This window comes from Lactuca virosa, chromosome 8 (genome assembly GCF_052849685.1).
Source record: "Lactuca virosa cultivar CGN04683 chromosome 8, Lactuca_virosa_CGN04683_v6, whole genome shotgun sequence".
Lineage (NCBI taxonomy): Eukaryota > Viridiplantae > Streptophyta > Magnoliopsida > Asterales > Asteraceae > Lactuca > Lactuca virosa.
This window is the reverse complement of record NC_136433.1, coordinates 83042941-83064162: the sequence shown is the minus strand read 5'-3', so window position 1 is coordinate 83064162 and position 21222 is coordinate 83042941. Positions and strand designations below refer to the sequence as shown.

The 21222-nt window shown below is 37.1% G+C and overlaps 1 protein-coding gene across 3 annotated transcripts; it reads right to left on the bottom strand.

The window, feature by feature from the left end:
• Positions 1 to 5067: 5067 nt before the first annotated feature.
• On the bottom strand, positions 5068 to 12338 carry LOC145132143 (TMV resistance protein N-like). 3 transcript variants are annotated; one of them, XM_079066819.1, is made up of 9 exons: positions 11859 to 12338; positions 11446 to 11640; positions 11225 to 11270; positions 10694 to 10830; positions 9202 to 9913; positions 7674 to 8781; positions 7345 to 7569; positions 6075 to 6920; positions 5068 to 5977 (listed from the first exon to the last, which is right to left on the bottom strand). In XM_079066819.1, the coding sequence occupies exons 5-9, from the start codon at positions 9819 to 9821 to the stop codon at positions 5363 to 5365; spliced, it is 3414 nt and encodes a 1137-aa protein (XP_078922945.1). In that variant the 5' UTR covers positions 9822 to 9913; positions 10694 to 10830; positions 11225 to 11270; positions 11446 to 11640; positions 11859 to 12338; the 3' UTR covers positions 5068 to 5362. The 3 variants fall into 3 exon arrangements, with proteins under 3 accessions (XP_078922945.1, XP_078922944.1, XP_078922946.1); XM_079066818.1 differs by lacking the exon at positions 11225 to 11270; XM_079066820.1 differs by lacking the exon at positions 11225 to 11270 and having other exon boundaries at positions 7348 to 7569.
• Between the last annotated feature and the right edge of the window lie 8884 nt (positions 12339 to 21222).

Here is a 21222-nt window from a genome sequence, read left to right as displayed (position 1 = left end):
TCCATTTGTAGCAAATTGCCTAAAATATATCCCAAAAAGGCAACCCAAAAGGTACATGAGAACAACTGAATGAAAAGTGCACTTAGTGGGTGTATAAACTAAGATGTACTAAATGTACCAAAAAGGGCTTCCTATGCAAATGCACAAGTATACCATCCCCACATAAATCCCCCATATACATACCTAACTACTCCAAATTCACTAGATTTGAACATGTGGAACCACCCCCATCTTTATCAAAAACTGCCTTTTTAAGCTTCAGTTTAGTGATCCTCTCTGATGGCTTTCTTTTCCTTGTCTTAGGCACTATCAAATGTCCTTCATCATCAGCCTCATTCCCATCATCAGCAACCTTATTCCCATCATCAACAACCTCATTATTTAGAACATCATCAGCAGCCTCATTCCCATCATTAACACCTTCACCTTCACCTTCACTTTCAATCACATCACCATCATCTTGATTTTCAACACCTTCACCTTCATCATTTAGAACATCATTTACAAAGTCAACTTCACCTTCATCAACATCAGGCTCATCCTTATTTAAGTCCTGATGCAAGCAATAACAAACCTATATAAAGGGAAAAAACATATATTTAAAATTACAAGGTTAATAAACTACCATCTGAACTGGTGAAGTGTCATCAAGTTCAATTTTCAACCTCCCCATGCTTTCATTTTCAGCCATGGAATATCCTGCTTCAAGTAAATCTGCTATTCCTTCTACACTTATCTTGATTTTGTTTGGGAGAACATCTGATGCATGTCCTTCAGTGAATTCAGGTTCTATACCACCTTCATTCACCAATGGAACATTAGATGCATCTGATGCATTTCCAGAACCAAGAATTTGATCAATTGCATCTCCAACTTCATCAAGACTCTCTTTTAGATCTAGGGCAACCTTTACTGGAACATCAACTACTTCTTCTTCTAGCACCATAATGTCATCTTCCTCTTCTATCTCCTCATTCACCAAAGGAACATCATTAACAGCAGGAGCTTGAGCAACATCATTTGGAATATCATTAACAACTGGAACTTGGTTATTGACCAAATGAACTTCATTAACAACTGACTCTGGCACCTTCACTGACACCTCAATTTCTTCCTATTCTATCACCTCATTCACCAAAGGAACATCATTAACAGTAGGAGCTTGAGCAACGTCATTTGGAATATCATTAACAACTGGAACTTGGTTGTTGAAATCATCCTGAAATTTGGTTGTTGACTTCCTAAGATTTGGCCTTCTTACACGCAATTTCTTCCTTCTAACACTTGGAATAGTTACTTCACTTAACTGACTACCCACATATACAATGCCACCAACTCTAAAACTTAGGCCTCTTAAACCTAATTTCCTCATTTTCTTACCGATGTTAGAACTTGAAGCATGTAGACAATCTTGTTGCCTTGCTTGTTGACTATGTTTAGTGGGTACAGTTGATGTTATAGGTGGTTGAATGGCATGTTGATTGGATCCAGCTACATCACCTTTCCTAGGCCTCCCATTCTTCTTTGGTGGCATAGGAATTGGTATCCTTTTTTTCATTCTTGCAGCCTTTTTTATTATGCCCATACTCAAGACTATTAGCACATCTTACTGTCCTTGGGGGTTTCACCCTTGAAGTGGAACTAAACTTACTCTCTTTCTCACTTGCATGCCTCCTTCTCTTGGTTCTGGGCCTACCAGGCATTTTCCTACCAACAGGTGGCAAAGGCTTGTTGTATCCAGTTACAGGCCACATATTACTCTCATTCACATGACTAATGTTTGTAGAGTAGCATTCCTTGAACTTATTCACTGAAAAGTAGTCATTAATATATCCCTCTGGAGTTTGATGGATATAATTAATGGCTGTTATGGCATGGACACAAGGGTTTCCAGACAAATCCCATAATCAGCAAGAACAAACCCTACCATCAAAATCTACCTTGTAACTAGCACATTCTCTTCTCACTTCAAATACATTTCCTAGGCTATTAACTACTAACCAAACCCTGCATGAAGACAAAAGAGTATGTATTAGTCATTATATATCAATTATAATGACAGTTAGAAAAAAACAATTATTTTGTGTCTTACCTAAAGTTCTTTCCAAAAAGATTCATCTTCTTAATCACTTCTAGACATATATTACCTTTTCCATTTACTGCATTTATCATTCATAAAGGAAAACATATCCATGATGTATATCCTTATCTCCTCAAGCATTGTGATCAAAGGTTTTTTCCTAGCTTCTACAACTAGGAAGTTGAAACACTCTGAAATACCATTCTCCACTGCCTCACAAGCAAACCCTACACTCATGTAAGCTCTGCACCATGTTTTGGGTTCTTTTGACATTAGATACTCATATGTATTAGGGCTTATAGTCTTTATTTTTTCCATGTTTCTCAATAAGTTACCTTCAAGACAACTCATTGCACAAGCCCAGAACAACTTCTTCAACTCCAATCCAGAGAAAGCTTTATTAAAATTTGCATAAATGTGTCTAGCACATTGTTTGTGCTCCACATGTGGCAAAATAACCTTAACAGATTCAAGCAAACCCTGTGAAAAAACATAGTATATCAACATTTATAACCATATAGAAATACACTATGATTATAAGGGAACTTACTTTATGTTGATCAGAAATAACAACCAAATCTACACCAGTACCAAGGTCAAGATCATCCTTCAGAAGCTCCAGAAACCAGGTCCAATTATCCTTGTTTTCCACATCAACAACAACCCAAGCTATTGGGAACACTTGGTTATTAGCATCTTTACCTATGGCTGTGAGTAATTCACCTTTTACCTGACCCTTTAGGATTTTTAAAATAATTCTTCTCATCTGGATTGTTAGTAACACCAACTTTGCATGTAGACCCAGGGTTTGATCTCAACATCTCTTGGGCATAATCCCAAATTTTTGCATAGTGTTCATTTAATTTACCCTCAATCAGTTCTTTTGCCCACTGTTATGCCCTTCTAACTTGTCCTCTAGATACCACACATCTATACCTTTGTTTGATGTCACTGATCATCTCCCTAAGTTTAACTTTAGGCTTATTTGCTATCTCGGTAACATAATGTCTTCCAATCCATTACGGGGTAACAATAGACCCAAATTTAAACACTCTAGAACAAAGATGCTCATAATTCATTGCCTTAACCTGGAAGGTTCTGTTATTGTACATCCAAGTTGCATAAAGTCTAAAAGGGCATTTATTATCTTCATGTCTCTTACCACATCTTGCAATAATTCTTCTATTGTCACTCTTTTGAAAGTATGTTTGGTACCCTCAATTTACTGCATAGTTTGTCACATAGAATTTCAGTTGTGCAGGTGGTTCAAACACGTCCCCTAACTTAGGTTCCATCTTATACCACCTAACATTTGGATCATGTATTATGTAGTTGTTCGTCACTACTTCCTCTGCGTCCTCATCGTTTTGAAAATCATTACCATGGTCCACTAGATCTTTCACCTCATCAGTCACAAAGTAGAATGTTAAGAAAATCATCCTTACATATATCAAGCCTTGATACAAACTCCTGTCATGGTTCATGATCCATGTAAATCCCGTGCAGCTCAAAATCCATCTCATTTAATGGGTCGTCGTAACCATCGGCTGAAGAACCCATTTCTAACCCATGCACAATCGTAACCATTATCATGAAAAGTAAGCAATTAATGGAGGTGATTTCTCGTAAAAACCATGATCAGACCGTAATTTCTTACCTCTTGAAAAAACCCTAGCTTCAGACAACGAGAATGCTTCACCAGATGGAGTGCTTCAGATAACGACAATGCTTCACCAGATGGAGTTTAACGTTTGAGTTCCTATTACCTACATCCGAAGAAGTAGTAGCATGGGAGGGTGGCAGGTTGTGTGTCTCAATGTTGACAGAGTGTACTTTGTTAACGAAGAGAAACGGAGGAGAGTGCCTTAACAATGTTACCGGTTGCAAAGGGGGATGTAACCCGTTGGTAAAGGGGAACTGGTGAAAAACATTGAAATGAAACATGATGGGAAAATGTGAGGTATCTGTGGCAAAAAAAAATCGATTTTGGACATAACCAATTTGTTTATGTAAATTCAGGGACTTTTATGACAAAAACTCAATTTTAAAATCTGAAAATTTAGACAAGGAGGGCCGGTCTAATCATCTTCTTGCCTCTATGTTGAATGGTAATAAATCTCCAAAGTCGTAATGTCATAATTACCTCGATGAAATAGTTGTCATTTCCGAGGAGTGCAATTTTTTAAATATTACGTATTTAGTTAACCATTTATTTTTACTCGATATATGAATGAATAGTTGTTTAATAAAAAAATTATAATATTTTCTGCGATGGGAAGGTGGGAAACGAAGTATGCCATCTTGGGTTTTGAAAATAAAAATAAAGAGAAATAGGTCTTACACAAAAAAACGTATTAACTATTATCAATACATAATATTAACATTTCTTACATTTGAATATAGATATTTACTTTAATATATTATTTTACCTTTTTAAAGATGTCATTTTCGTATATTATTGGATGTTAATATGTATTATCTCAGTCATTTATTTATTTATTTCAATTATTATTGAACAAATATTTCCATAAGAAAAATTTCGAGAAATAACCAAAAAGGAGGGGGTTTTGAAGAAAATGACCATGTAAATGAGAATTTTGGAAAATGACCACAGGTTCCGCAGAGGGGGTTCTACGGAACCATAAACACCTCTGCGGAACCATGAACACCTCTGCGGATCTTGGTTTTTTTATTTTTTTTTCGATTTTTTTTTATTTTTGTTTTCGTTTATTAATATTATTATTTTTTGTAATCACATAAGGTATTATGTGATTATTATGTAAAAAAAAAATTTGTTTTCGTTTTCGTTTTCCCTTTTTCTTATTTAATTACCCGTTTAAAAAAGCTAGGTGTTTAATAAAAATTATACAAATATTCCATGTTTTATATAAAATTACACACACCGGTATTCTGAATAATAAACATACTTTAAGTAAGTTACAAAACATACTTTAGAAAACATAAACATACAACATTCATAATAAACATACTTTGAAATAAACTTCATTCATTCAAATCGAACCACGAAAACTTTGATCTGTTACAACCTTCATAATAAACATACTTTGAAATTATATACAAAGCATTCTCTCTCAATACTCAAAATATTTTATGGTATCATCTTCAGGACATCTGTTCTCCTCCCTTTGCAATTTGTTTCTCGATGTATGTTGCAGTGTAATCACAACCATAAGTTCAGAGTCACTCAGACTATACAGACTATACGAACTGGCAACGAGTCGACAGACGTCCTATGGGTGTATGGTTTTGTTAGATGTTTTTCTAAGCTTTCCATATAATATTGATAGAATATTTTGAATTATCTTGGATCATAAATGCTTTATATTCATCATTTTCCTCATGCCAAAATTCTGAGCAATCTGTTGCAACTTTGGTTGTTTGCACGGGATCATCTTTACTTTTTCTAGGAACGAGCTCAACTGCAAACGAAGTCCAATTGCTCTTTATGGAAAATGAAATAATACTGTATGATGAATTCAATGATGTGGTTTGCCTCAATGAACTAAAGGAAACATATCCCACATATGTCTTTACTTCTCCATCAGATTCAGGCTCTGGTGTTTCATTAGACTCATGCCAAATCTCAAACCGAGAATCTTCTTCATCTGGATCCTTCTTGATGCTTATGTCAATCTCCATATCTGTGTCCTGGAATATAATGCGTATTAAGAACCCAGAAAAGTCATTGCACCAATCATCTGGAAGACGCAGTCTAAACTTTTCTTCACCAGATTGAATATGCCTTTTATATGGGTCCCATTTAACATGTGGGAGACGCTTTGTAAATGTTTTTCCCCTAAAGAACCTCCCTACAAACCCCTTTGGAATCTGATATGGAATGGTGAAACTGATAAAATGATCTTCAATAGCATTCCCCTGCCATGGAAAACACATTCATTTATCTGTATGCAATTGGGTTAATTAATATGATAAAGAACAAAATTCAAAAGGTACGTAGAGTATAGAGCCAAACCCGGAGCATGGAGCCTAGTAATATCTCACCAACACGTGGACCTAATTTGTAAGCCCCCCAAAGTGAGACTTTCCACAACCATTTACAGTTTGAGATACCTCCAAAGCTTTCAAGTGAGTCACAACAATCCGCTCTAACAATAGCTATACTTTGTGGCAGCTCCGACAATTCTACAAGTTCTTTGCAGAATGACACGTCGAGCCATTTGAGCCGAGGAAATTGCAAGCAACTAAAACTTAACTGTGAAAACTTATTTCTGAATAGATTGAGTTCTTGCAAGTTGGGCAACTCCAAAACATCAGAGCCTATATCTTCATTTCCCAAATTGCACTCGCTCAGATCCAACTTCCTTAAGAAGTGGAGTTCTTGCAAGTTGTGAAACAAAACTAAGAATATGTTGCGACATAAACAAGGCCCCTCTACACAACATTCTACACCAGGAAGATCTCTGCAACCACACCTCAAACAACTAACAACAGAGTTTGTACTAGATTCTATGTAGGATGCAACTTCGCTCCCACTATTATCATCCAAATCAAGATGTGTTGAATTCTCCATCCTCTGATGGTGGATCTTTGGAAACTTAACAAGTTTGGGGTGCTCTGTGAATTCAAGGGTCTCGAGTTTCTTTATTCCCCTAATGGGTGGAAATATCTCAAGACTCCGACAATTTTCTATAGATAAGAAAACAAGCTTTTCCAAGCATCCAATCGATGGATGAATTTCTTCTAAACACAGACAGCCACGAAGAATGAATCTTTCAAGATTTGGAATTCCATTAAAATTTGGTGTCATGATTAGCTTATTCATATGGCTAAGTTCCAATAACTTCAAACTTGGAAGCACCTGTTGAGTACAAGTGCAAACAAGTCAAAAATGTATCAAGGTGACAAGATTTGAAGGAAAATAGCACACACACAGACAGACACAAACACACACAGACAAACACAAATGGAAATCATCTGAAGTGTTCAACTGTTTAATAAAGTATCTATAAATCACTTGACAAAAACAAAGATAATAGAATATCTTTAAACCCAAATCAGTGATATCAATATTTTATAATGGTTTTTAATCAACAAAAAAATAGATTGAAATCATATTTTGAAAATTTTATAGTTATCAAGACAAAGGACATTCACAGAATAAAGGTCCATGTGCTTTTCAATACTATAGATAATTGAAGTATACTCAGGATTAGTCATGTCTGTAATTCATGATCAACTTTGTTTTCATCTGTTAATTATATAAAGTGATGAACAATACAAACTACCTTACAACCCTCCCAAAGTTGCTTTTGAGAGCCTGCGGACAATATAAGACAGCAAAGCTCCCTTAGTGGAAGGTCAGTAAACAAATATTTTGCAGGATCCCCTATCGATTCCATATACCGAAGGTTCTTCATGTTTGCAGAAACCGAATGAAGATCTTGTTCTTGTTTTTTTGCTTGCTTTAACGGGAAATCCATTTCTATTGCTTCAATCTTGTCAAGTTCCTGTGATAGAGGAACAAAATGGTGTCATGATTCAGGATTGATTCAAAAGTGATTGTTTATACATACATACATAATATATCATGCTAAGCTAGCTTAAACATTACCGTGGTTGCATCCATAGCACATATTTTTAAAACATCTTCCTTCTTCCAAATCCTACTATGTTTTGCAGGGTTCTTAGGGTGTTCCCCTCTAACAATATAGTGTCCCATTTCTTGCACCAGATCATGCATATCAAAATATCCATCTTCTGAAATAGTTATGAGAGCCTTTTGTATCAACACCTTTACTCCTATAACTGGATGAAAACCACAAGCATCAAAGATCCCCATTGCCTTGTCTTTGTACTTCCCCCTAAAGAAACATGCAATATCAAGGAACAACTCTCTCTCAACCTTTGTGAGTCCATCAAAGCTGATTTTTAGCGTTTCCAGAATATTATCATTTGGAATCTCTTTCAGTCTGGCTAATGCACTCCTCCACTCATGAATATTTTTGTCACACAGAAATGAACCAAGAATTGTAAGTGCTAATGGAAGCCCACCGGCATAAGAGACCACCTCTTTTGAAAGCTGCTCATAATTTTCCATGGGTGTGTGATCTCGGTGTGCATGCTTGCAAAATAGCTTAATAGCCTCATCACTGTTTAACAATCTAATACTGTGTGTCACATTTACTCTGTGTGCATTTAATATATGCTCATCTCTAGTTGTCATTATTACTCGGCTTCCTTCACCAAACCAATCATGTGATCCGGCTAATGCTTTTAGTTGGTGAAGCTGATCCACATCATCAAGAACAATCAAGACCTTTCTATGACATAACCTATTTTGTATTATGCGTCTTCCTTCCTCAACTCTCTCTATTCCCTGCACTTCCTTTTGTTTCAAAACACCAGAAATAATTTTTTTTTGCAAGCTTACCAAACCATTAATCTTGCTTGATTCCTCCCGGATATTTTGTACAAAGCAACAACCATCGAACTTGCTAGAGATTTCATCATAAATAGAAGAAGCAAGAGTAGTCTTACCACCACCCCCAACCCCCCATATTCCAATCATGAGCACACCACCTGACCCAATTTGTAACTCTGATTTCAAACGTTGTATGCGAGCCGCCATTCCGATCAGGTCCTCATTTGCACTTGAAGGTACTAACTGCAACCTCTCTGAAATTGTGTCAACAATTTCTTTGATAACCCTTGATTCATGCCTACACATTGGATATACAAGGATTATTAACACATACTCGAATTGATAAAAAAGTAATTTGTTTCATGCTCCATGAAAGTTCAGATTCAAAATAGGACTTGTAAGGTTAACATCACAAGTAAATGTAGTAATATTCTTGGGAAACATTGAATAGTTTCAAATAGCAACAAACAAAGCAAGATGGATTTCTTTGTTGTAGCTTGAAGCGGGGCGTTAAATAAGAAATCAGAATTAGAAGTCAATGAAATCCATCATAATTTAAATTCAGCCTATACATAACTGATCAATTGATCTACACGGTCATCAACATCATCAAGAATAATTATATTTGTATAAAAAGCTAACAAGGTACAAGTGTAAATGAGTTGTAGAGCATGCATATTCTAGGCATAAAAAGTGCAAAAACAAAAAAGAACATTACCCGTTGGCAACGTGCTTGGGTTCCCATCCAGAAATGTTACTTGCATCAACAAGTGCTTTTCTCCAAGATTCAACCTTGGCCTTGTGCTCCAACTCATGTTTGGCAAAGGCTTCTTGGTATTTCCGGATTTGTTCTAGAGGTGCAGAGAGCAATCCCCAAGGGTCCTCCACAACTGCTTGTCCCCAAGATTTAACTTTCTTCTTGTTCTCCAACTCATGCTTGGCAAATGCTTCTCCATATTTTTGTTTTTGTTTTCGTACTTCAGAGGGATCGACGCCATAGAATATGGGCATAACGATTGTGCCTTTCATATCCTTGCATTTCATAATACATGCAAGTTCATCTAAGCACCATGAAGAGTCTGCATAGTTCTCTGAGAATATGATGACAGCAATCTGAGATTCTTCTATAGCTTTCATAAGGGCTGGGCCGATTGATTCGCCCCGAGAAAGTGTTTCATCGTCCTTGTAGGTGTAGATTCCTTGTTGTTCAAGAGCCGAGTAGAGATGATCCACAAAATTTCTGCGAGTATCTTCTCCTCTAAAGCTAAGAAAAACATGGTACTTCCATGAATGAGAAGAAAAGGCCGGAACAGAGGGAGATGATGAAGAAGATGCCATCGATGTGTTGATTTGTTGAGAGAGAATGCAAGTGGTATGAGCACTTCAATGAAAAGAACTTTACACAAAGAGATTCGAGTTTCCAATAAAACCTGTTATTATGTAGGAAAACCATGCACAACTCATAACCGAGATAAATGGTTACCATGTAAAAACTCCTTTGAAAGTATAATACAAGCAAGTCATAAAAAACCACAATGTAAGCCTCGAGGCGGAATAAAAAATAATTATAAAATATAATATACGTCATAAAAAAACAATATACAAATCCAAATCAAAGTTAAAAAGTCCTAAATAATGTCTATCACCCTAATAATTAAAAATATTGTTAGTCTTAAATTCATTAAAATCAAATAACACAAATATTATCAGGTCAAATGAAGTTTCAACTCTCAAGTAAAAATCAAATAAAAAGTTACTTTTAAGCTTTTTTCACTATGCTTTTCTGTTAAGGAAAAAAAAAAGTCAATAAGCCAAAAAAGAATTATATATATATATATATATATATATATATATATATATATATATAAAAGGTACATAATCTATGTGTATGACTCAAGGAAAATCGCCCCGTTGGATTTTCTTTTTGTATCCACAACACAGACACACCATTAGACTCATTTTTATCCAAATTCCATTGGTTTATAACATAAAAAACAGGTATTCACTTCACAAAATGCTTAATTTGATCTTTTAACGACACTAATTCAAAAACTTCACAACTTTGATTAGATTAAGTCAAAATACGTTTCTCACATTCCGGATCTGACATTTCTTAAAATAACTTATATAAAACTTCATTAATTAGCACTTTCGTTTCTTTCTTGGTAACTTATATATAATTCATCAGTTTAACAGTTAGAGGAACGTACCACAGATTCCCAGAGCAACACCAAACTCAAGCGCACCCTTTAAATGACGAAGAAGAAATTAAGGGATGCCACGGATGCGTAAATTTGCTGAGAGTTGAGACAAAATGTATGTGGTTGGAGCACCTAAATGAAATGAACTATATACAGAGAAAAAGATATATCATTTCCAAGAAATTTCTTATCGCGTGATATTTTCTATAAATTGAGTTGTTTTTTCATTGAAAGTGTTGAGATAGAGTATATATGGTCTGAGCCTCCTTAGGAGTTTCTTATCAATTAATTTTTTCAATACAACTTGAGTTGTTTTCCCACTGTTGATGTCATCATCATAATCAATGACTTTTCAGGGCAGATTGATTTAATCAATGATGTGGTACAAGTTGTTGCCATTTGAATTTTCATCATCCACATCATCTGTCATGTGTACAAAACCGATGATGTGGAATTTCTAAATAATTTTAAATTACTTATTATTACTATTATTAATATCAATACAAAAGCTAAATACTTATTTATCAAAGAGCTTCTCACCTTTTTTCATGATTTAGGCAATACTGTTGGTTTTTATACAAAACATCTGTAACAAAGTTTCAGGTTAGGACCAAAACATTCAATACGACCTTCTAACAAGTTGCTTTTTATTTTTTGTCTCGGAAATGCTTACGTGGACAATCTACTAATACTTGTATAAAAAAATATCCACATGACTTCTGTAGTTCTGTGTGTGGGAAGATAGTCCAATAGACTTGTACCTCATGCAATAGCAGATTGTACCCCCTGGGTATTTTTGAATTGGTGGTGGTGTGGTTCATCTTAAGGCTCATGATATCGTCTCTTATTGTCGACCCACCATTGTTCTTCAGATGAAGAGTTTTCTAAACCATATGATTGTTGGTATATAAAACTAGCCTTGTTCATCAAGACATATTTTTGCAATCTGAACTCACCTGCCAAAACACACATTTACTATTACTCCGCCATTGTTGTTGATGTTAAGATGTACCCAAAATCGTAACAGTGACACCGATATAGAAACCCAACAACCTGCCTAACTGAAACCAAAATCTTAACCCCAAATTTAATCCAAAAACATGACTCAATCTAAACAAAACCTGAATCATTTGTCTACTTTATGTGTAAAAAAAAAAAAAAACTAAACGGATACCTTCACTTGAATGCTAACAATGATACGAACTTGATTCTGCATTAGGTTGAACTGAATCCGGAAGGCACTGAACCTTGTGTTGGATTGTCGATTAGGTCAACTCCAGGGTTTTCATTGTGCGGTTGCTGCAGGGGACAGCGAAGAGGTATGCCAATTTCCTATTTTTATTAGTGATTGTTAAAGGAGTAGTCTTTTTAATGCTTCCACAAGGACCACAACGAACCACGAACCGTCACTATATTCGTTGATTCATCTGCGCTGAGCCCTACTCATCTTTTTTTTAACCTTTTTGGCGATGAAGACAGTGATGGTCGAAAGCAAAAAAATAAATAAATAAATAAAAATAAAATAAAAATCGAGTTGTAGCAGAAAAACTCCATCTTGATTTGGGAAGGAGACTGAGAAGGGTCGTCGGGGAGCAGGCAAAAACGACTCAGGAGTGGAGTCGGCGGTTGGAGCTGAGGGGAAAGGTCAGGTGGGGTCTCCGATTGGACCCTATCCATTTAACGTCCATCTACTTCTATTAGTAATAAATAACAACAATATAATAAATAAATAAATAAATAAATAAATAATAATAATAATAATAATAATAAAAAAAAAAAAACGGTCATTCAAGACAATTTTGTTTTTAAAAAAATTTATTTATGCAACGGGCTTATTTACCATATAGAGTGTATCCTTCCAAAAATTTTGATTTTTGTAGTAATAAAATCATTATCCAAAAGAAAAAAACAATAAAACCATAGTGAAATCGGAGTATGTCAATAAACATCTAAATACATTAGAGTTATGTAAAATACTGAACAATGTGGTGTGTGCAATGCAGTCATCCCGAACTCTTCCCCTTCTAACTAGAAGTACTTGAAACACAAATTGAAAACCGTAAGCACAAACTTAGTGAGTTCCTCAAAATACCACATACCATACTATCAAACATATAATGGGCCCCGCCCGACATCGAGCCCTGCTCGGAACAAATCTGTCAGTCATTCGGCCCCGCTCGGAACAAATCTGCCAGTCATCCGGCCCCGCTCGGAACAAATCTGTTAGTCATCGGGCCCCGCCCGGTATACATACAAACACATAAACACATGCAAGTATCACAAAGATAAATAGTATACAATATATTCGCCCGGCCTCGATTGCTGCCCAGTACTCATACAGACACATATCAGATATCATACATGCAAGAGTCACGCAGACACCTAGCATCGTAATCATAATAAACCATGGGTCGGCATTGGTACCTTCGACCCGCCAAACACAGTGAGGAACCTAACCTCACATACTAACCACAACTGAATAAATTTTGAACGTTGTCGGCTTTACTAGTCACCTTCAAATAGAAACCAAATCATAAGCCACTTATCAAATACCCAAATTACCCTTAGGTCAACTTTGGTCAAGCCTCTGGTCAAAGGTTAAAGTAAAAAAAAAAGTCAATCGGTCAAATAAGTCAACACTGACTGAGTACGCCCTGCGTACTCAGTCAGTACGCCCGACGTATTCCGAGTCTTGACCAACCTACGGGGTGTTGACCCAGTACACGCAGCGTACACTGGCGTACGCCCCGCGTACGCTCTCAGTTTTTAATCCATCTAGAAAAGGTCTTAAACCTTTAAGCCCAAACGTCCATTACACAAAGCCAGTTCCAAAACATGTCTTAATCCGTAAAGTCGATAACTTTGAGCTTTTGCATGGCTCAATGGGTCCCAAATCTAAGCCCTAGCTATACAACTTCATCAAAGGAGCTAATACACATGCATGGGAGGATAATGTCACACCCCCAAACCAGAACGGCGGAAACGTTCGGGGGCGGAGGACGTCATGTACAATATCACAACAATGCATAATAGTAAAACAAGCAACAACATCATCCATTGCATTAATAGTATAAGTTTAATACAAGTGTGTTCTGAATAGTATATAAGACACCAAAATATGAATCAAAATAAGAGATGAGTCTTGAACGTGCTCCATCTTCTCAAAACCTGGTCATCGGTACCTGTCTACTGGTGACCTGAGAATACAAGTCATTTTGAAAGCGTAGATCAGCATTAAAGCTGGTGAGTTCATAAGTATTTTAGTGTCATTGTTTGTATATGTTTGAAGAAAGTGTTTGTAAATGTTTGATGTAAAAGTTTGTAAGTGTTTGATGTAAATGTTTGTAAACTTCCTAGAAAATCCTATATTTTCTACTAAAGTAGTCTTCTACCAAGACCCAACTGTTCTTTATGTTTGTTCCTTTGTAAAAGTGAGTATTTTCCCAAAGTATGACTATCATTACCAAAATATAGTTTTCATTACCGTTTATGTGAGAAGATCACAATGTGAATGAAATGGGAAAAGTAAAGATGTACTGTAGTTTTATCTAAGTGACTACCAATGTACTAACTAAAGGGTTTTGAGCATTCTAACACTCCTATGGTGTACATGCAACCCTAGAAACATTGGATCTATGTTTTATCTATGATACATGCAAAATTGTTTTTCCAAGGTTCATAACCTATCTAGCATACATGGGAAACTTTTAACCTTAAAAGTTAGTAGGAAATACATACCTTGAAGTAGTTTGGATTCCTTGAACACCTTGTGAGCCTAGCACCTCAAGTGTGATGCCTCAAATGTCTCACACAACACCAAATGCACTTGGAATAACTTAGAGAGGAATGATACACTTCTTGAAATCGGCTAGCCCTCACTTGTATGCTTAGTGGCCGATTTTTGGTGAACATAAGGATGCTTATATAGTGTGTTACAATTAGGGTTACACCATGTAAACCCTAATTGTCATGACTTTTCATTTCCATGACCCATGGGTTCTATAACTACCATGGAGCATCCTATGGGTTTTAGCCCAACTTGATAATTCATGAAGCATTAGCTCACTATATAATAGTATGGATGATTTACACAATCAACCCATATATTTAATTAGTCTTCTTTTGATCACTTAATTAATTCCAAATTAATTCTTGATCAATACTAATTAAATAATATTATTAATATATTAGAACTTATAATATATTAATAATCCTTAAGTGTTATTTCTCTCATTTTAGTCTATCCAAATGCATGATGCCATGCAACCAAAATGGACCATGCTAATCGGGTCAAGTACATCCCAGAAATAGTTATGAACTTAGACACCTAATCCAACAGTCTCCCACTTGGATAAGTCTAATAACTATAACTGCAAGAATGACTTCAGGAACCGATCAGCAATCGTAGTTCTTTCAAGGTCTCTCGGAACTGAGATAATGATGATACGCCATTTAAGATAAGTGATCATATAATCCTCTGTTCTAGATATCAGCCGGAAAAATACATGGAACAATGTCTTACTTATTGTCCAGCAGTTTGTTTCCCGATTTCCGATTTGTTTGACATAGAACTTAATTGAACACATCAACTTAGTTCTGACCGGGCCCGGTACATGGGTCAACACAAAATCATCGAGGGGCCCAGATATCGCTTCTAATCCAAGAAGGAACAGATAAACTTCGACTCATATGCTTGTTCTACTACTTGTTGAATCATACACAAAGGCACGTTTTGTAACATCGAGTTACCAATGCGTTTTCGTACAATCAATGCATAACCAACTCATAGGCAACAAGTCATATCTATAGGTTTGAAGACTTATATGATATTACCGTCTCGCGATCACTCGAGATAAATTCCATGAAGTGATACCAGCGAGCGTGGGTTGAATCCAATACTCAGAACTTATGAGCACCTCATGAGTGTTGTAGCCATGTCCAACATCTTAGACCTCTACAACCACCTCATGACAGTCTTGATTCATACCTACTTCCAACATATGACCGACTGTGGAGAATTCGAATAATATGATTTAACAAACATAATTATTCTGGAAGTCAAAACATGCAAAATGAAACGATAGTAAACGATTGACAAAAGATAGCAACACTTTACTCATAAATAAATACAACTTTTATTCATCATCAAATGTCAATTACAATTTACACATTTCAAAGCTATCTAACTACTAAAACTAATATCATCCTTCATCCCTATGTGCCTTGCATGATGGAGATGCTTAACCCTACCCAGTCCCTTCGTGAGGGGATTTACCGGGTTCTCATCTGATGATACCCTCTTTGCCACGAGGAGTCCTTCTTCTATTCGATGTCTGATGAAATGGTATTTTCTGTTGATGTGTCTGGATCTCCCGTGATCCCATGGTTCCTTGGCTAAGGCAACTGCACTTTCACTATCACAGAAAATCTCTATGGGCTCCTTTATAGTTGGTACAACTCCAAGGTCTTCAATGAAGTTCTTTAGCCATATAGCCTCCTTTGCTGCCTCGCTTGCCGCTATATACTCTGATTCGCAAGTTGAATCAGCCACTGTCTCCTGTTTGGAACTTTTCCAAGAAATTGCTCCTCTGTTTAAGGTAAAGACCCAGTCTGACTGAGAGCGGAAATTATCCCTATCAGTCTGAAAGCTAGCATCACTATACCCTTCTACTCTCAAGTCATCACTCCCACCGAGGGTAAGAACCCAGTCCTTAGTCCTCCGCGGGTACTTGAGAATGTTCTTTACCGCAGCCCAGTGAGCCTTGTCAGGGTTCCCCTGATATCTACTGACCATGCTCAATGCAAAGGCCACATCAGGACGAGTACAAGTCATAGCATACATGATCGATCCTACAGCGGAAGCATAAGGTACTCGACTCATCTCAGCTATCTCAACCTCTGTACTCGGGCTCTGAGTCTTACTCAGTCTGGTGTTACTCTGGATCGGTAATTCTCCTTTCTTGGAATTCTGCATGTTGAACCTATTCAGCACTTTCTCCAAGTAGGTACTCTGACTAAGTCCAATTAGTCTTTTACTCCTGTCTCTCAGAATCCTTATCCCTAGGATATAGGCAGCTTCTCCAAGGTCCTTCATAGCGAAACACTTCCCAAGCCAGGACTTAACTTCTTGCAAAGTTGGGATGTCATTTCCTATGAGTAGTATGTCATCCACATACAATACCAAAAAACTGACTATACTCTCACTAGCCTTGACATATACACAGGACTCATCTTCACTCCTCGAAAAGCCAAACTCTTTGACTTTCTCATCGAAACAAAGATTCCAACTGCGAGGTGCTTGCTTTAATTCATAGATGGATTTCTCAAGCTTACACACTCTATTAGGGTACTCTGCACTGACAAAACCCTCTGGCTGACTCATGTAAACATCCTCGACCAACTTTCCATTAAGGAAAGCGATTTTGACATCCATTTGCCATATTTCATAGTCATGAAATGCAGCAATGGCTAGCATAACCCTAATAGACTTAATCTTGGCTACTGGTGAAAAGGTCTCATCATAATCAACTCCCGGAGTTTGAGAAAAGCCCTTTGCAACCAGTCGCGCCTTATAAGTGTGTACATTACCATCCATGTCGGTTTTCTTCTTGAAGATCCATTTGCACCCGACTGTCTTGCGACCTGGTACATTGTCAACCAAGTTCCAAACTTGATTGTCATACATGGACTGTATCTCGTTGTCCATAGCCTCTTTCTATTTAGCAGCCTCAGGGCCTGCCATGGCTTCCGTATAGCATTTAGGTTCATCCAGACTTACCAGTGTGCTATCACTGATAAGTGTATCACCTTTCGCATGAATATGGAAACCATAGTAATGCTCAGGTGCATTCCTAACTCTCGTGGAACGCCTCAGAGGTACAGACTCTTCTGTCGGATCAACAGGAGTTTCCTCCTCAGGTTGATTGCTAGGGTTTGAGGTTCCTTCACCACTTGACTCTTGAATTTCTTCAAGGTCAATTTGCCTCCCACTGTTTCCTTGGCTTATAAATTCTCTCTCTCGAAAGACTCCTCTCCTTGCTACAAATACCACATTATCATTGGGTCTGTAGAAAAGGTAACCAAAGGATCTCTGTGGGTAGCCGATGAAAATACACCTCTCACTTCGAGGTTCGAGCTTATCGTGAGACTCACGCCTCACAAAAGCCTCGCAACCCCAAATCTTGATGTGGTCCAGATTGGGAACTTTTCCAGTCCACATCTCATGAGGTGTTTTGGCAACCTTCTTAGTAGGGACTAGATTAAGGATATGGGCGGCAGTCTCTAAGGCATACCCCCAGAATGAGATTGGTAGCGAAGCTCGACTCATCATGGAACGAACCATATCCAACAAGGTTCAATTGCGCCTCTCAGTCACACCATTCAACTGTGGTGTCCTGGGAGGTGTCAATTGTTAGATAATCCCACATTCCTTAAGATAGTCGATGAACTCTGTGCTAAGATACTCACCACCTCGATCGGATCGAAGCATCTTAATGTTCCTGCCCAATTGATTCTTTACTTTCTGTTTAAACTCTTTAAACCTTTCAAAAGTCTCTGACTTATGCTTGATTAAGTAGATATATCCATATCTACTAAAATCATCAGTAAAAGTCACATAATAACGATTAGCATCCCTTGTGGCAGTTTTGAAGGGTCCACACACATCAGTGTGTACAAGATCCAACAAACCTTCACCCCTAGCACATGTACCAGTAAAGGGTGACTTTGTCATTTTCCCAAGTAAGCATGATTCACAACTATCATCTGACTTTAGATCAAATGACTCCAACACTCCATCCTTTTGGAGTTGGCCTATGCGTTTCTTGCTTACATGTCCAAGAAGACAATGCCATAATGATGCTTTATCCAAGTTATTATTAGAAGAATCAATACACAACACATTATTTCCTAGATTGTCTACAACCGACACAGCTTCATACACACCATCACAAGGTAATGCTTTAAAATAAAGAACATTAATAAAGAAAGCATAAATACCACCACTATCATTATCAAATGAAAAGGTAAAACCTTGTTTGTACCAAGCATGAAAGAAAATAATATTTCTTGCCATTTCAGGCGAGTAACAACATTTATTCAAATCTAATGTAAACCCACTACTTAGCAACAAAGAATAAACTCCAATCTTGGTGACATGTGAAGCTTTCCTATTCCCCATGATCAAGTTTATCTTTCCATGCTCCACATTCTCACTTCTTCTTAGTCCCTGCAAATCAGAAGAAATATGAATACCACAACTGGTATCAAGGACCCAAGAGTTAGAATAGGGTGAGTTATTAGACAATATAGTGTAAATACCTGCATGGTTGGGTTTTACTTTCCCATCCTTCACATCTTGCTGGTACTTTGGGCAGTTCCGCTTCCAGTGTGACTTTTCATGGCAATAGAAGCATTCAGCCTCTTTTGGGTCAGAAGAAGGAGTGACGAAACCTTTCTTGGTTCCACTTGAAGAGGAGCCATCAAGGGACTTTCCCTTGGTACCCTTCGAAGGGTTCTTCCTCTTCTTTCCTCTACCTTTCCCGATTGCCAAGACAGGGGTGGAGTTTGGAGTAGAAGTGGTAACAATCGATTTACCCTTAAGACCACTTTTCGCGGTCTTCAAAAGTCCTTGAAGTTTGCTGAGTGTAACTTCCTCCTTGTTCATGTGGTATGTTATGCGGAATTGATCATAACACGAAGGTAAGGAGTGCAAAATGATATCTATTGCCAACTCCTCTGGGAAGTTCACATTCAGTTTCAGCAAACGGTCCACATACCTTTGCATTTTCTGCATGTGGCCTGTGATGGGTTCACCATCCTTCATCCTGGTTGTTATTATGGAGGAGATGATTTCATATCGCTCTTGACGAGCACTCTGATGGTAGCGGTCCATCAAATCCTAGTGCATCTCAAAAGGATAGTAATTCTCATAGGACTTTTGGAGCTCGGCTGTCATAGTGGCCAACATGATGCATGCCACTTTGGTAGCATCTCTTTCATGGGCCTGATATTCAGCGACCTCCTCAGGAGTGGCAGTCGGCTCGAGTTTTTTAAGCTTCTTGTCGAGGACATATTCCTTGTCCTCATACCGAGTGACCATCCTGATGTTCCGGGTCCAATCCATAAAGTTGGAACCATCAAAGATGACTCTCCCACAAAGGTTCATGAGAGAGAAGGAGTCGGTAGGGTTTGAGCCAGAAGCAGCATTGTTGGAAGACATCTGAAAAGGAAAAAAGACAAGTTTAGATTAGATATAGAGATAGTCCTTAACAAAACACCCAAATGTAATATTAAGGCTATGACCCAACACAATATTTTATAACTCAGAAGAGGGATGCCGTAATCCAAGCTATAAAATATTTGAAGGTAGGTGAATGACGATTCACCAATTTCCACCATGAAAAACGAAATAAATTATTAGGTTTTAATTGGTTTTTGAAACTCCTAGATTCTTTGAGATTCATTGAACTTTTCAATGGCATGTTTCAATCTCGAGTGTGCCCTTCAGGTTTTGTGACTGGGATGCCGAGGATCACAAAACAAGGTGTGAAGTAACCATGCAAATTACTTGGTACCTTAATATTTACCCCTCAATCGATGTGTCGGTTAACCACACGCGCTCCATCGATACTATGATAAATATTAAGTTACCCTTTGCCTACCTTGTTAAGTCCAGGTTAGTGTGCCGGTTAACCTCACACGCTCCACTAACGACTTAATCAAAGTGCAATGTGTAATTTCATGGGTTAGCACCTTATTCACATTTTCCTAAAGTAACTAAGATTGAGAATTTATAAAAACATTTAGTTACTTTATTTTCCATCATACTTTTAATGAAGATTTATAAGTCCTTGTCCTACCCGTTCGGCTAACGACCCTCTACCAGTCAAGGAAGCGGTGGGTGAGAATGGACACCCATTAAGCTGCCATTTTATAGGCAACAATCTTATACCCCCTTATAGACCGACTTCGTGAATGAGGCCTACTAACGGTAAAACGACTTTTTTCTTATACATATATAATTATTATTAAACTTATAATATTATAAAGTATAAGGGTTGAATTTTAACTTTTAAAATTCTAGGGGTTGGAACTAAAGTATTTAAAGTGACTTTACATGTTCCAAAACTTGAGGGCAAGTTTTGTAACTTTCAAAACTTTTCATCTTTCATAACTTATGAGTTAATGATGTAATAAAATGAGTGACTTTTCATTTTATATAACCTATGTGTTTAATAATGGATATTATAAGATAAGACTTTTGGTAATCCATAACTTGAGGACAAATTATGGATTCCATTAAACCACATAAAGATCATGAATTAAACATTAAACAAGTAATTCCTATGATCTATCAAGAACTCATAAGAACATGAATATTTCTATCAAAATTTCAAGAACATATGAACACATATGAACATGAAATTTTGATATTAGCCATTGTAAATGGATTAGAACAATCATTACACCATCTAAAACAAGTTTTATAACACCAAAATAGTTTAGGGTAATGTTTCTAGTCCATTTCCAGCAGCAAA